Source organism: Eschrichtius robustus, chromosome 21, assembly GCF_028021215.1.
Source record: "Eschrichtius robustus isolate mEscRob2 chromosome 21, mEscRob2.pri, whole genome shotgun sequence".
Classification (NCBI taxonomy): domain Eukaryota; kingdom Metazoa; phylum Chordata; class Mammalia; order Artiodactyla; family Eschrichtiidae; genus Eschrichtius; species Eschrichtius robustus.
In genome coordinates, this window is record NC_090844.1 from 31,123,126 (window position 1) to 31,138,631 (window position 15,506).

The window sequence follows — 15,506 nt, forward strand, 5'->3', positions numbered from 1 at the left end:
CCATCCCAATATCGTTTCTTTTAGAGAATTTCTAGTTTAATTGTTGGTGCTTACATCTTTCATCTATCTACGCTTGTGTTGTGAGTTAGGATAGATTATCTCATTATTTCCATTTCAAAATAGAGGAAGTTCAAGCCAGAGAAGTTTTATAACTTTCCCAAGTTTACAGATCTGGTCGGTGGTCAGGTCAAACCTCTTCTGACTCAGAGTTCAGTGTACTTTCCAGTACCTCCTGAGAGTAAACACATGGAGAATGGTGACTGCGGAGATGGTTAGTACAAGGGGACAAGAAATCGAAAGAAACTTTACATGTTTTTCTTCCCCTCATTCCAATAATCAGAAGACCCAGAAGTGGGATGGACACAAATAATAAAATCTATGGCCTTCTTTTCTATTTTTTCAGTTTCCTATTTGATGTTATTCTTTTTCTGCACTTTTATATCTGTCAAAGTACAATTTTCAAAAAGTTAAAAAAAATGACTCATGCAAATATGGAATGTGTGTCCAAAATATATTTAGCTTATTAATGAGGAACTCAGAGGACGGTCCAATTTGTTCAAAAGCACTTGATAAACTGAAGTGTTTAGAGTTTTGAAAAAAGTATGTTAAAATTAAATTGCTAAGGTAAAGACATAGTAATTGGTTAATGTCCTATATGGCAGAACAATCACAAGCTTTAGGGTTTTATTTTCTACTCAACAGAAATCACTGGCAGCTCTTTTGAACAAAAATCTGCAAGTTAATATGCAGCTTCAGAGATTCGGTCCTAATCAATAGTAAGCAGCATGTCAAAAAATGAGCGTCCCTTAGGTAATTAAGTCATCCTAAGGTGAGACTGCTTAGTTAGACAGGGTTCCGGATGGTACTAAATAAAACTCAGCCCTCTTTTTGCTCTCTTTTGGATAATTCTTCTCAACACATTTATAATCTAGAAAAGAACAGACGTTTTAAAAAATAATGTATTTTATAGAAACAATAAACTGTATTAGCACTGATTAAGTTAATGAAACCAGCTTCTGGTTAAGAAAATAAAGCTTAAAAAATGAAAGTTTAAGTGAAATTAAAGCAGGCAAACGTCAACAAAGGAAAGTTGGGTGACAATATTATGATCATAAAAATTAGAATGTAAACTATGGGACAGAGTAGAATGTGAAGGAGAGGGTTTTAAGTGAAATAAAAGACAAGTTTCAATGGAAAGAGGCTGATGTGTAATCGCTGCAAACTAAAGAGGAGAAAGATATTAGATGACTTTGAAGAGATGGGTAAGCGGCATGAGAGGGCCTTGGAGGCTACACTAAAACACAGGACTTTGTTCTAAAGAGTGGAGTGATGTGATTTGATTTTTGTTTTAAAGGGTCACTCTGACTGCCATGTGGGGACTGTGCTATAGTTGGGCAAGAGGGGAAATAAGAAGACGGGTTACAAGGCAATAGTCCAGGGAGAAATACTGGTGGATTGGACTAGGGTGGAAAAGAGAAAGGTGGGTAGCTAAAAGACAGTTTTCAGAGACAGGGCTGAACTCCTTAATTATCACATGAGTCATTTGAGAGTGAAGATTACTGTGAGACTCAAATGGGAAATGTGCAGTTAACACAAGGCCTAGCACAAAGTGAGCACCTATTAAATAATAATTGCTACTCTTATTATATATTATAAGAAGGTTACCATAGGAAATAAGAAAAACTCCATTCTTAATGAAATATAGGAGAACGCTATCAATAAATTTTGCTAATACTTTGAAAATCTGAATTAAAACCCCACTTGGAAAATTTTAAAAGATGAATTTTTTTTTTTTTTTTTTTTTTTTTGCCTAGAAGTATGAAATCTAAATAGACCAATAAGCACAGAGGAAATGAAAAATATAATTAAAAACTTACCACCTAAAATTTTTCCAGTCTTAAGAATGGTGATATATTATCTGTTCCAGAGCATAGACACAGAGGACAAAGCACCTAATGCATCTTGTGAAGATAACAGACCCCCAGGACTAGCCCTTGACATAATAACACTACTGTGGTGTGAGAATACAAAAAGGCAATTCTTAAATAAAATAGTATCAAATTGAATTCAATAGCATATTGAAAGACAAATCCATATTGAGCATTACTATGAGTATATTTTGATATCGGGAAGTTATTACTATACATAAAATCAGAAAAACCCAGAAAAAGTATAGGAAAGGTTTGGAGAGAATATTTTGATAAGCTACTTGAGGGCATACCAAAGTAACAATAAATGGTTGCTGAAATGCCTGCTAAGATGGAACTTGGCAATGATAAGGTTTTCTTTTCTTTACTTTTCCTCTTTTTTTGCTTTTTCCTGGGGGATGTAAACAGATTTGGGACTGAAGTTCAGTAGCTTTGGACAGCAGCTGTTACAGAGAGGGGTTCACCGCCTCTGCCACCACTCCACCCAGAATGAGAGCTCAAGTGTTTCTATAATAAAGCCTGGACAAATATTAAAAACTCTTCGTTGACACCAAATTAATTCATCCACCTAGGGGGCCCACATCTTTTGTTCTGGTCTCATCCTCTTTCAAAATTTTCCTTAGTCTGGGAGTACAGAGTTCACATTAATTCACATCTGTAACCTAAGTGCCCTTAAACATACAAAGTAGTGAAAAATATGCACTAGGTTGAAACAATAAATAAAATTCCAGTGAAAAAATTGAAGAAATAGTAGATCGGGGAGGGACATTAATTTGACACTAGAGAAACAGAGTGAATGTCTGGAGGTTAGAATGAAGGATGGGGAAACATCCTAAACAAATGCCCTCAAAATTAGCTCGTGACTACAAGTTACTTTTAGGAAGGAGATATGCAATTTTTGTGAGAACTATTTGGTTTGAATTAAAGCATCAGAAGTTTTATACATCAGCTGTATTCATAAAGCGAGAAAATTGAAATTAACTAAATGTCTAATGCCATTTAAATTGCAATGCTTTATCATGCAAGTGGGTTTTAATGAAACCATTAAAATTATATTATTAAGACTGATTAATTTCAGGCAAAGTTTTATTTTATCGCATTGAGTTAAAAAACGCACAATGCAGGTTTGGATATGCAACAGAATTACAATTTTGTAGCTTTGCAAACACACGGACACACACACATACACAAATACATACCCAAACATACACACCTTTAGATAAATTACCCCCAGACAACTAAGGTATTTTGATTTTGTGGTGGAGCTATGAATAATCAGTTTCCTACTTAAAAAATTTTTTCCACTTTGTATTTGATGTGAATTTATTAAGTTGGTAAGAAAATAGTCACATTTAGAATGTTTTTCGTAAAAATCTTGTGACTCACGACGAGCCACCATATTTTAGCGGTCTCCCAATTTCTAAAGATTAATAATAAAGTAAATAATCGTAAAAAGAATTGTGAAGTAAGATTTCAAGCAGAGGATAGTCAATTTATGGTACACATTAACCTGATATTATATATAATGGAAAGATTTATTTTCATCAATAATGGGGTCATAAGATGTGATTAAAAGCAGTTGGGAGATATTTACAACAATTGTATGTTTCAAAATCAAATTAAGACACCTAGTATGATAAATATTGACATTATAATACGAAATGTGATAAAATATTCCTTCTCAAATTGGTCATGGTTTAGAAAATCTAGGTTGTATAGTAATAACTTATCCTCTTGTCAATAGGACCCAGAGCTGGACCTGACCTAGTATTTAGTTCTAGACTCAAACCACAGAGTGTCAGAATTATAAGGGGTTTTACGTGGTAGATTTCCTACTTTGATCTTCCTAGTATGCCTGTGACGTATTAGCCTCACACAAGGAAAATAGGTTAAAAGAGATCAAATATGACCTGTTAGTTTTAAAACCGGTAAGAGATTTAGCTAGACTTCAAATCAGTATGACTATTAGAGTGTTGTCTATGCCATTAACCAGAATTTGTCATATTAACTATCTACTATTTCTCAACTAGAGTAGTGTATAGAATTGCCTTAAAGGAATAATTTTCATGGATCCCAGAGAATAATTTCCCAAGAATCCAAAGACCTCAGTTGGAAAAAAGGAAGAAAGAAACTAAAATCTTATTTTATGGAAAATGTCTTTCAATTGCAAGTTATCTCTGTGACATTTCTATATTGTGAAATTGTGAAATTTCTATATCTAGTTATAAAATAAAAACACAAAATTAAGAATCTTAGTATTTATGCACCCTCAGGAGTGTATCTTTGCTCCTCTTCCGTCTCCCCACTCCATAGGCCACAGTTTCAGAAACGTGATTTTAGATTATCCTTTCATATTTATGCAAGAGAGAAGACTCCTTTCCTCTGCAGCTGTGGTCATGTAATTACTGTGCTGACATTTAAAAAACAAGGCTGGACCTTGAGCACACGTGGGCTAGCTTAGCTGTCTACCCTTTGCCCCTATGATGTTTTCTCATATGCTAGCTTTTCTCTGACCTCAACGCTACAGTTTTACAGCAGAGCGTGACTTTTCTTCAGAACATCGAGGTCATACTGGTGAACATGAGTTAACAATATGGGACAAAGCCAGTCATTATTTAACTGCGTCCTCACGTTTCCTTTACCATTCTGTGTTTTGCACCCTCTCGTTTTGCTACCTTTCACCCTCCTGTATGGTCAGCTTTGGGAATCTCAGGACAACACAACGCTTCGGTTTCCATTGCCCAGGGTCTCCCTCCCTCTAATTCTTTATCTTTCCGCCTCACTGTCTGTAGGGGGTTGAATGGTGCATGCCAACCCCCTTCCGCCCCCAAAGATATGTCCACTTGGAGACTGTGAACGTGACCTTATTTGGAAAAGGTTCTTTGCTGATGTCATTTAGTTGATCACAAGGTGAGAACATCCAACATTAGGATGGATCTAATGACATGTGTCCTTATAAGAGAAGACAGAGAGAGAGAAGGGGAGAAGATGCAGTCACAGAGAAGAGGGCCATGTGAAGATGGAGGTAGACAGTGGAGTTCTTCTGCCAGAAGCAAGGAATGCCTGGAGCCACGAGAAGATGGAAGAGGCAAGGAAGAATTCTCCCCGAGAGACTTTGGAGGGGGAGTTTGCTGCTGACACCCTGATTTCAGACTTCTGCCCTCGAGAGCTCAGAGAGAATACATTTCTCTTGCTTTAAGCCACCAAAATTTGTGGTAATTTGTGACAACAGCCCTAGGAAATTACTTCATTCCCGGAGGCTCCTTTGGACTGAAAATAGCAGGTATGTATTTTCCGATGCGTGATTTTTTCGTCCTTTCTTAGATCTCTCAGCTCACCTCTCCGCATGTTGTCTTAAGTTTTTCTACAGCTTAGATATCCTGAGGGAGAAGACTCTAAGGTGTTTCACTGCTTCAAATCCCAGTTTCTAGAGGACCCTCTTGGCTGTCTCCATTCCCACTTTCTTATCTCCGTCGTCCACCCATTTCCCCATTGGCTCACCTCACCTTTTCTCTCGGTTCCTTAACTTTGGCATGGAAATCCACGTACCATCCAACCGTTCCCACCCACAAACACATCTTTCTTTATTGATCTCCACTAAGTCTTCTGAAATCTGATCTCTTTGTGTCTATCTCCACAATATAGTAGATATACTAATATATATATTAGTAACATAACCATCATTGCCTCAAATCTCATTTGACATGATCAGGCATATATACCCCAGGCACTAGCAGAGATGGCAATATTTTCTCAGGGAAATATCAGATTTCTTCCTACCTATACTTTCTATTTGAAAACTATAGCCTCCTGGGAATTCCCTGGTGGCGCAGTGGTTAAGAATCCGCCTGCCAATGCAGGGGACTCGGGTTGGATCCCTGGTCTGGGAAGATCCCACATGTCATGGAGCTACAAAGCCCGTGCACCACAACTACTGAGCCTGCGCTCTAGAGCCGGCGAGCCACAACTACGGAGCCCGCATGCCACAACTACTGAAGCCCGCGCCCCTAGAGCCCGTGCTCCGCAACAAGAGAAGCCACTGCAATGAGAAGCCCGCACCCCTCAACGAAGAGTAGCCCCCGCTCGCCGCAACTAGAGAAAGCCCAAGCAGCAACAAAGACCCAAAGCAGCCAAAAATTTTTTTAAAAGATTTTAAAAAAATTAAAACGAAAACTGTAGCCTCCTGTGTTAATTATTTTTCTACTCTTCCTTCTAAGCAGCTGGAGTCCACTGCTTCTCTCAAGTGCTTTGAATTACGACAGGAGAGTATATATGACTTTATTTTTCCTAAATCGTTGCTTGGCCACTATACAGAACAAGGTTCCCAGCATCCCGATTCCTTTTCTTCTGCTCTATGGCACCCTTACAATTTGCTTTTGTTTTGTTTTTCCCTTTCCTTTGTTTTAGTAGTTAAACTACTTCCAAGCTCTTCTCACTGTTTCTCATAGTTATGACACCTTTCTTTCCACAAACAACCTCCTACGTGTAGCCCCTCATCCCTCACCTGGACCTGCATTGTCCTTTACGTATTCTGTCATTTTCAAGTACCGAGCTAGTTAGGCTAGAGGTTCTGAATTAACTCCTGGCTGGGGTTCTGGCATCAGTAATTTTTAAGCTTCCCAGCTAATTTTGATATGCAGTTCAGGAACCATTGCTGGAACCCACCCTGCACTTAACTTTCTGCTAGGAATAAATTCACACACCAGGGCATTGTTGCTTACCAGACGCATGAAATCCAAATTCCTGAGCCTAACGTTTGAGTTCCCTTGGTCTCACTCCAATCTAATCTCCTGCTATAAACGATCTCGGTTCCTCCCTTCCTGCCAAGCAAATTTCCTCACATTCTTTATGTCTAAAGAAAACTTACTCCTCACCCACGCACCCACACGAACACACGTACACAACAGACACACGATCTGGCAAGGGATTTCTGTGGCTTCCTTATGGACGTGGGTCTGAAAGGTATACATTTTCCTCACTGAAACATTAGACCCTGGAGATGTTTGAGAGTTTATAGAAACAGTGGGATAGAGTATTTGAAACCAAGTCAGCCCCTTCCCCCAAAGCCAGAATGATTGCTTATTCATTAGTTTGACTGTGTTTTCTTTTCTTTTCTGTTGTTATTAAAAATCAGAACCGTTTCCGATATTTGTTAGTTTTGGTCATAAAAATGCTATTAGAAATAGCATACAGATTGGTCCAATATCCATGAAATCATTGAAATATAACAAAATATTTACCACCTGTGGTACATGATTACACTCACATGCTTTAAGTATTTATGGTAAACAACCAAGCTTGCTGAAAGAGTATGTCTGGGCTCATTGACATGAAGGAATAGCCACCCCATCGCTTACCTAAAGGCAAACAAAGCCTACTCATGCCCTTAGCAAAGTCAGTGGCTGGTATTTCTCAATTTGCGATCTATTGCGACACCACTGTTATCTGGTCATGGGTGAGAGATTCTCTCCTGATCAGTTGAGTAAACTGAGGCAGATTCTGATGTAAACTCTCTTCCCTTACCTCTTCCCAGAAAGGGAGATGTTTAAAATTCTTCCACAAGTGAGAGAAAATTAAAACTGAAACAAAGAATTGCATTCTTTAGAACTCTGACACATGACTGTGAGAGTAGACCCAGTTTGCCAGGAAATTCTGAGCTCCAGAATGGAAATTTCTTCTAAGGAGTATCCATCAACCAAACCACAGGACAGATAGAGCCCTGTGTTTTCTCAGAAAGTCACAAACACTTGACGTTACTTTCGTTTCCCGTCTGGTTTTCTTATTTATAAGAAAGGAAACAGCAAAGAAAGGAACACAATCATGGTGGCCCTACCCAATGTTTACATACTTTTAATATTATTTTTCTCAGCTCAGTGTATATATTTAATCCCAATAATTGAGTGTTGGCCCATTGACCGACTCTTCCTTGTGAACTAGGGATGATGGAAATATTCCTGAATCAAGTTATACACACAGAATGGAATTTTGAATAAGCACTGGACTGAGGGTTGTGCAAACTGGCTTCTAACCTTCCACTGGATTTATGGAAGTGCTTTCATACTCCATAGCAATCCAGTGGCAGGGGGTACACTAAATCTCTCCAAGTACATGTGAAAACTGAGGGTCAGGCGATGCTGGTGGTTCATTCTAGGTCACAAGAGTTAGTAAGTGAAACTTAGGGTGACTAAATAATTCTGTTTTGCCCAGGACTTTCCTGGTTTACCATGGAAAGTCCTGCATCTTGGAATCCCCTTCGGCCTCTAGCAAATGGACATTCTTGGTCACCCTAGTGGCAGGGTCAGAGAACACAGTCCAGTGTTCTGGGCCACAACCCTCCTCTGCATAACACCCTAGAGTCATTACTTTTAATGCTCAAGTTACTTGCAGATCTGTGACTTGGTCTCACAACTAACAGCTCTACAGAGGGCTTTTGGGATCAGCAAATAGATCCTATCTTCATTTTTACTCTTCTATTCACACTCAGAAGAAGGTATTCCATAAAAGCTCATTAAACACCAGATCATTCATTAATCACAGTTAAACCCCCTATTAGACCCCTAGAAGGAAAAACTGGATCTAATAAATGACTGCAGTGATTGTAACTTTGGATCCCTAGATTCTTAGCTGAGTAGGCTTGGCCCTTATTTAGAATGTAGTAGAAAAAAGGTGTCAAGAGTCCTGAGTACTACTTCTGCTTTTTCCAGTAATATAACTTTGGGCAAGAACTTCTGGCCTTCAGCTATGGTTTCTAAGGACTCTTGAGGTTTTGACATTTTAGACCTGACCATTAAAGTGTTGACATTTTAGACCTGACCATTAAAGTGTTGACATTTTAGACCTGACCATTAAAGGAATTGCATTACAGGTTGAGCCTTAAGAACAATTAAGAAATAGGTACTGGGGCTTCCCTGGTGGGGCAGTGGTTAAGAATCCGCCTGCCAATGCAGGGGACACAGGTTCGAGCCCTGGTCCAGGAAAATCCCACATGCCGCGGAGCAACAAAGCCCATGCACCACAACTACTGAGCCTGCGCTCTAGAGCCCGCGAGCCACAACCACTGAGCCTGTGCGCCACAACTACTGAAGCCCACGCACCTAGAGCCCATGCTCCGCAACAAGAAAAGCCACCGCAATGAGAAGCCAGCGCGCCACAGCGAAGAGTAGCCCCCGCTCGCTGCAACTAGAGAAAGCCCGTGCACAGCAACGAAGACCCAACGCAGCCAAAAATAAATAAATAAATAAATCTTAAAAAAAGAAAAATAGGTGCTGCTTGTCCTCGAAGGTTCTTTCCTCTTCTCAGCAATTTCTGTGAATATCTAATCCCTCCTACGAACCTCGAACACAGCCAGGGTCCCTTGTGTTCTCTTTTCTCTCCCACTAGCAAGTCAAGATAAACTGATTTACTCATATAATTGATCTTTATCTAAATTCTCTCTCTTTCTCTCTCTCTCTCTTTTTTTTTTTGATAACTGCACATTTGCTCATGAATTTGCTGGAATGATTGACAATCCATTAAAAAAAAAAAAAAACTGACATTAAAACATTCCATTTGCTCTATCCCCTGCTGTAGCGGTCACTTCGCCTTTGTTGGTAATCACACTGTGCCTTATTTGTATTATCTGTCCCAAATCAATGACTTGGCATTTATACTGCATCTCTCTTAATGACCACATCAATTAAACAAACAAACACCCAAGTCAGCCTCTCAAGAAAGCTATACTGACCTGCTTTAAGACCCTATCCTTACCAGAGGATTTGGAAGAAGAAAGCCATAATCTTCAGAAATATGAAATCTTCCTAAAGTCAAAGGTGGTGCTGTCTTCAAATTCTGACTTTGACGTTCCATAATTTTGTTTGAAGTATCTGCACAGAGGCTGCTGCTGAAGAGACAACTGCTCCAAATACATCAAAGACCCAGGGTAAGGGAGCTTCAAAACAACATCTCTTCCTCGCAGTTAGCTGTACAGTTGTCTCGGGAACAGGGGAGAACCTTGCTCTAAGGTTGAATTCCACACTGCCATAGACTTTCTCTGACATAAGGCTGAGTAAATTATTAAAGACTGCTGATTAAAACAAACAGGCAAACAAAATCACCTCGGGGGTGGGGGGGGGAACTCCTTTCTTTTCATATATGTGAATATAAGAAGATTGATTTTTAAACCCAGAGACAAATCTGTTCTATTTTAGAAAACGGGAAATGAACAAGCGTTTTGGTTGTGGATGATCCCAAACACCCCGACGGGAACTTGGTCCATGATGAACTTTGACAACTGGGTCTTTATTCCAAAGGCGTAAACATTAAAACTAGAAGTTAGTTACATTCAGATATTTCAGTGGATTGGCCATGGGTAGAGTGGGGATGAGGTCTCTAAACGCATATCAGAACCTCAGAAGTGTTCTGCACGTATTTGAACAGTGTATTCTAAAGATTATTATTGCTTTGATTTACCTTAAGAAATATTATTGTTTTTGAAACCTTCCATGACATTAAAGGAGAATATATACTTTTGTGAAGTTTAACAAATGAGGTATAGCAGATACTAATGAATTTGAGAAAAGCCTAACAGATCATTTGATTTAACCTTCTACTTTTATTAAACATCTTTTGAGAACCGACCACTAAGATGGGAGACTTTACCTATGAGCCAGGTACAGATGAGTAAACTGAGGCACACGCATGTGAATAATCCTGCCCACTGTCACTCTACTAATTATGTACTAGAGCTGAGGTAGCTTGATCTCCAAGCCATTCCTTTGTTCACTCCATCAGGCTGCCAGGCTGTCTGTCAAAGGCGCCATCATGGTTTGAATTCACATCAGTATGGAGCTCACTGATAAGTTCCAGGCCATAGATGTGCACTGTGAAAATTCCGAAGACTCTACCTTTTGCCCAGTTGGACCCTGAACTTAGGTTGTCAGGTTGTCAACAAATTTATTTGGAAGCTGATTTGTCTATACACATCTTCTCCTCCCTCCCTTTCTCTAAGATAAGTATAAAAGCTAAAGCAGGAAGTGCTCTGATAACTCCTGTAACAGTTCCCATGGAGCATTCAACTTTGAAGGTAGTATGTCAAAAGTAGCCTAATTGATTTATGGTTCATTAGACCCTAAGAGCCATCCTCAATTATCCACTTCCTCTTAGCCCAGCACCCAACCAGTTCTGAAGATTAATTTCTCATGCCTCCTAAAGGCAGTTTGTCAAACTTAATTTGTTGAATCATCTTCTTGTTTTTTCCTTCAATCTCAGGTGAAAAGAAGGCACAGTTATTTTTGTTAATGCTAGTTCTGTTATTTTTTATCCATTCCCTATGCACCCTCTTAAGAATTTACTCTAACATTATAAGAGCGTGGCATCAAAATACCAAAACTAAAAAGAGCGTGACAGAATAAGTGATCTAGTTCAATGCTCTCAGTAAAATATGAAAAACCTGAGGTTGATGGGAGTGAAATGACTTACCAAATGTCACCCTGGGTGTTACCATCAGAATTGGACTAGAATTTGGACTTCTCAGACCAGAACTTTCCACTCAGCCCACTCAGCTTGGCCTACCCGAGTGTGAATTTCTACTCTGTCTCCTATTAGCTATGTGGCTTTTTAAACAAGTGGCTTAAAATTCTAAGCTTCTGTTTCCACATCTACAGGAAATAGTAATATTTATCCCAGTGAATAAATGAGGAACATTAAGTAAAGCACTTATCAAATGGGTAACAGTAAATACTATTTTTCTCATGTTCTTTTCCCCTCATTCTGGAAATACAGTTTTAATATCTTATTTTTTCTGATATTCTTCCCTATCATTCTGAATATATCTTTTCTGTTTCAGTCGCTGACTCCTTTCCCTACTTCAGACCTAAATATATAGATATTTGCAGCATTATTATAACCATTTCCCCACCTCAGTATTCTTATGTATTTCCACCTGATCTTAACCATCAATTCTATGCGCAGGTACCCAAGCCTGCATATTCAGCCTTGACTTTTCTTACTTCCAAGGTCTAGGTCCATGGAACTTGTGGGTCAGTGAACATCTCAGATTCTGCCACAAAATCATTAAGAACTCCTCCCTGTAAATTAAATAAAGTTCAAATTTCTTTGCCCTGACATTCAAGGATGTCCATCACCTGACCTCTAAACACCCTCTAGCTGTGCAAAATTCTTCTATCGCCTTGAACCTGTTTTACATCGTGTTTCAAGTTCTACCTAGTCGACTGTTACTAACACTCAAACCTTGTATTTATCTAATCTTTTCTCTTTTTTAAATAAATTTATTGATTTAGTTATTTATTTTTGACTGCGTTGGGTCTTTGTTGCTGCGCGCAGGCTTTCCCTAGTTGCGGCGGAGCGGGGCCTGCTCTTCGTTGAGGTGCGCGGGCTTCTCATTGTGGTGGCTTCTCTTGTTGCGGAACACGGGCTCTAGGTGCACAGCCTTCAGTATTTGTGGCACGCGGGCTCAGTAGTTGTAGCTCGTGGGCTCTAGAGCGCAAGCTCAGTAGTTGTGGTGCATGGGCTTAGTTGCTCCATGGCATGTGGGATCTCCCCGGACCAGGGCTCAAACCCATGTCCCCTGCACTGGCTGGCAGACTCTTAACCACTGTGCCACCAGGGAAGCCCCTCTAATCTTTTCTATTAGATTGTAAGTTCCTTGATGAACCCATATTTAATGCAACTTTGTATTTTCCTTTATCAGCAAGTTCAGTGTCTGAAGTTCAATAAATGCTGGTTAAATGAATGATCTCTCTCAGCAACTCATTTTTAGATTTGGGATCTTGATGCCAGGTAGAAGTTTGTGCTGTTCTCTGTTACACCATTGTAGCCCTAGTCCCAGAGACATATTCTGAAGTAGTGAACACAGTGGCCTCATGAAGCTTTGCTTGGCATCTTTCTTATTTACCAAGAGGAAGTTGGTTAAACATAATTGTGCCCAAGAACTTCCTCTCCTAATAGTAAGGTTTGTCGTTTCAGAGTCCTGGGTTCTATAATCAGCTTTCCCATGAATTATTGTAGTTTCAGTATACAACGAAGGTTCCCCGTCTCTTAAACTGGGCATTAGGGTCTTTTGGAAATGTACCAAGAAGTATTCAAAAAAGGAAGAAAAACATTCACAATGGAAATTTTTCTGTGTGTGATTTCAGATATACTTAGTTTTAGTTTCAAATTGATAAAGTCCCAAATCTGAATTGTCAAAAGCAATCAGCCCAGACAGAACTGGTACACTGAGGTTAATCTGGTACAGCTCATTAATTACACCTTTGTTCATAAATTCAGTGGGAATTTCTAGTCCTTTCTAATTGTTCAAGCATCTGGCATTCTGCTTTTTTTTTTTTTAAACTCTCTTCTCTTTTTGACCTTTCCTATGACACGTATTCCTTCTGGTTGGACTATACTTAAAACTAATAAGAAAAAACTGATAGTTAACACTCACTGATTTTTTCCTCTGTGCCAAGTCCTACGGTAAGCATCTTCTATGGAGCAACTTGCTTAACGTTCACAACAGCCCTGTGAGTCAGGTGCTATTATTATCCCCAACATTCAACTGAGGGAACCGCAGCTTGGGAAAGTTAAGTAAGAGCCCATGGTCATACTTTTTATAAGTGGTAGAGTCAGGGCTGGGGCCATTTGACTTGAAAGTCATCACTTTTAACCACTAGAGGCATGGCTTCCCTTCTTTGGTTTTTCTCTCTCATTGTTCTGGTTACAGTTTACCATTTGTGCCCTCCCTAGTTCAGGTCCTGACTTCCCTCTCGCTGGGTGATTGCCTCTGTTCAAAGACTTTAGCCATCATCTCTAGGCTAAGGGTTCCCAACATTTTGTTTGTAGTTGGGTCTCTCCTACCATCTACTAGACATCCTTACTCAACTGCTCTGCAGAGGCGTCATAAGAAATACCTTAACACGTCAGTCATAGACTAGACACCTTCCATTAAGACCAGGGCAAATGCTTACAAAACCTCCAGCAACTAGTTCAAGCTCTTGAGCAGAGACCCCACTGCCAAGCAACAAATCCAAGGTTTACTTATTACTTATTCTCTGATAGTAAGAACCAAGCTCATCTCCCCCATCGATGCCATGTCTTGGTGAATGGTATCTTTCGGAACTGGCAATATAATTTGTGGGGCGCAGAGAAGAATAAAAATGTAAGGACCCTTGTTCAAACTTATTCAGAATTTCAAGACAGTGACAGTAGAGTATGAAGCCAAGTGTGGGCCCTTCTGCACGCAAGACCCTACCTGACAGCATGGGCTGGTCCTAGTAACTCTGTTGACGTAGCTGATCATTAGAGACCTAAAGGTCATCCCTTATCACATCCAACAGAACACCAGTCTTGCCACTCCTACTGCCATGATATTTCTTATATTTCCATGATCTCCAATGCCACTGCCATTGTTTTCAATTCCTCACCATTTACTATTGGAAGAGTATATATTCCAATCCTTAACTGATCTCTTTGCCTCAAATCTAAGCCCATGATACTTTCCCATCGTTGCAGGCTTGGATTCCTTTTACAACCTCCAAACTCATCCCCCTGCCTTCATTATCACTCCCCATTTTATCCCACCCCTACTCTTTTTTCCCCAAATACTACCAGAGTCATTTCAATGCATATTTCTTTACAATGGGCAATGCTTCATTTAAATATGATTCAAATATATGAATATAATAAAGTCATTTCTCTGCTTAAAAACGTTCCCTCTGTTTTCAGGATAAATTGAAACTCCTTTATTGCATGGCCCTTTTTATTCTTTAATGTTTCAGCCATATTGAGCTGTGTGTACTTCCTCAATAGACCTTGTTATGCTGCTAGTCTTTGAACACCCTTCTTTCTCTTCCTGGAATTTTCTAGCCTTTGGTTTGCATATTGTACACTAATCACCCTTTAAAACTCATCTCATGTATTGCCTCATCTAGGAAAATCTATTCTTACCGCGTACTTTGTTCAGTACCCTCCCCTTCCCTGTTTTGTCCGTGGAAAGCCCCACCCCCTCTGCTGCCCTCTAGTCTGGGTTGGGGACTCTATACTTCTAAACTGTCTGCTTATGTTTATATAGCCCTTATTTCATTGTGCTGAAACAATCCATTTGTCCATTTCTCCACTAGTGAGCTCCTTGAAGGTAGGGTTGGTGCCCTTAATCTTCCTACTATCTAGCTCAGGAGGTAGCATCCTAGGTTTGCTTATTAAATGGTTATTGAACAAATGAGTCATTAGAGCAGAGATTCTGGTGCTTACAGGGTTAGGTCTAACCTGGTTAATGAAACAGTACTTGAGTCAACGCAGTATTCATCTACAAATGATCCTTGAACAACATGGGTTTGGACTGCATGGGTCCACTTACACGTGGATTTTTTTCCATATTAAATACTGCAGTGCTGCAGTGTTCCGCAGTTAGGGTTAGGATTAGGGTTAGGGTTAGGGTTGAATCCCAGGATGCAAATTTCAAATACTGAGGAACCACATATACGGAGGCCTGATCAAAATTTATATGCGGATTTTTCACTGTGGAGAAGGTTGGTGTCCCTAAACCCCAAGTTGTTCAAGGGTCAAATGTATTTCTTCTCTTAACAGATGATATTTTAAGTACAC

General features: G+C 39.6%; 1 protein-coding gene across 6 annotated transcripts in view; it reads right to left on the reverse strand.

Annotated features, from left to right (window-relative positions):
- The window catches only part of IDO2 (indoleamine 2,3-dioxygenase 2), a 46,566-nt gene extending 36,672 nt beyond the window's left edge, over positions 1–9,894 (reverse strand). For 5 of the 6 annotated variants that reach the window (XM_068532067.1, XM_068532065.1, XM_068532064.1 and 2 more), the window contains exon 1: positions 9,675–9,894. In XM_068532067.1, coding sequence (XP_068388168.1) covers positions 9,675–9,773 — 99 coding nt within the window. In that variant the 5' untranslated portion in view covers positions 9,774–9,894. Of the gene's footprint in view, positions 1–9,651 lie in introns of all 6 variants that reach the window. The other variant, XM_068532066.1, reaches the window with a different exon arrangement.
- Positions 9,895–15,506: the final 5,612 nt, after the last annotated feature.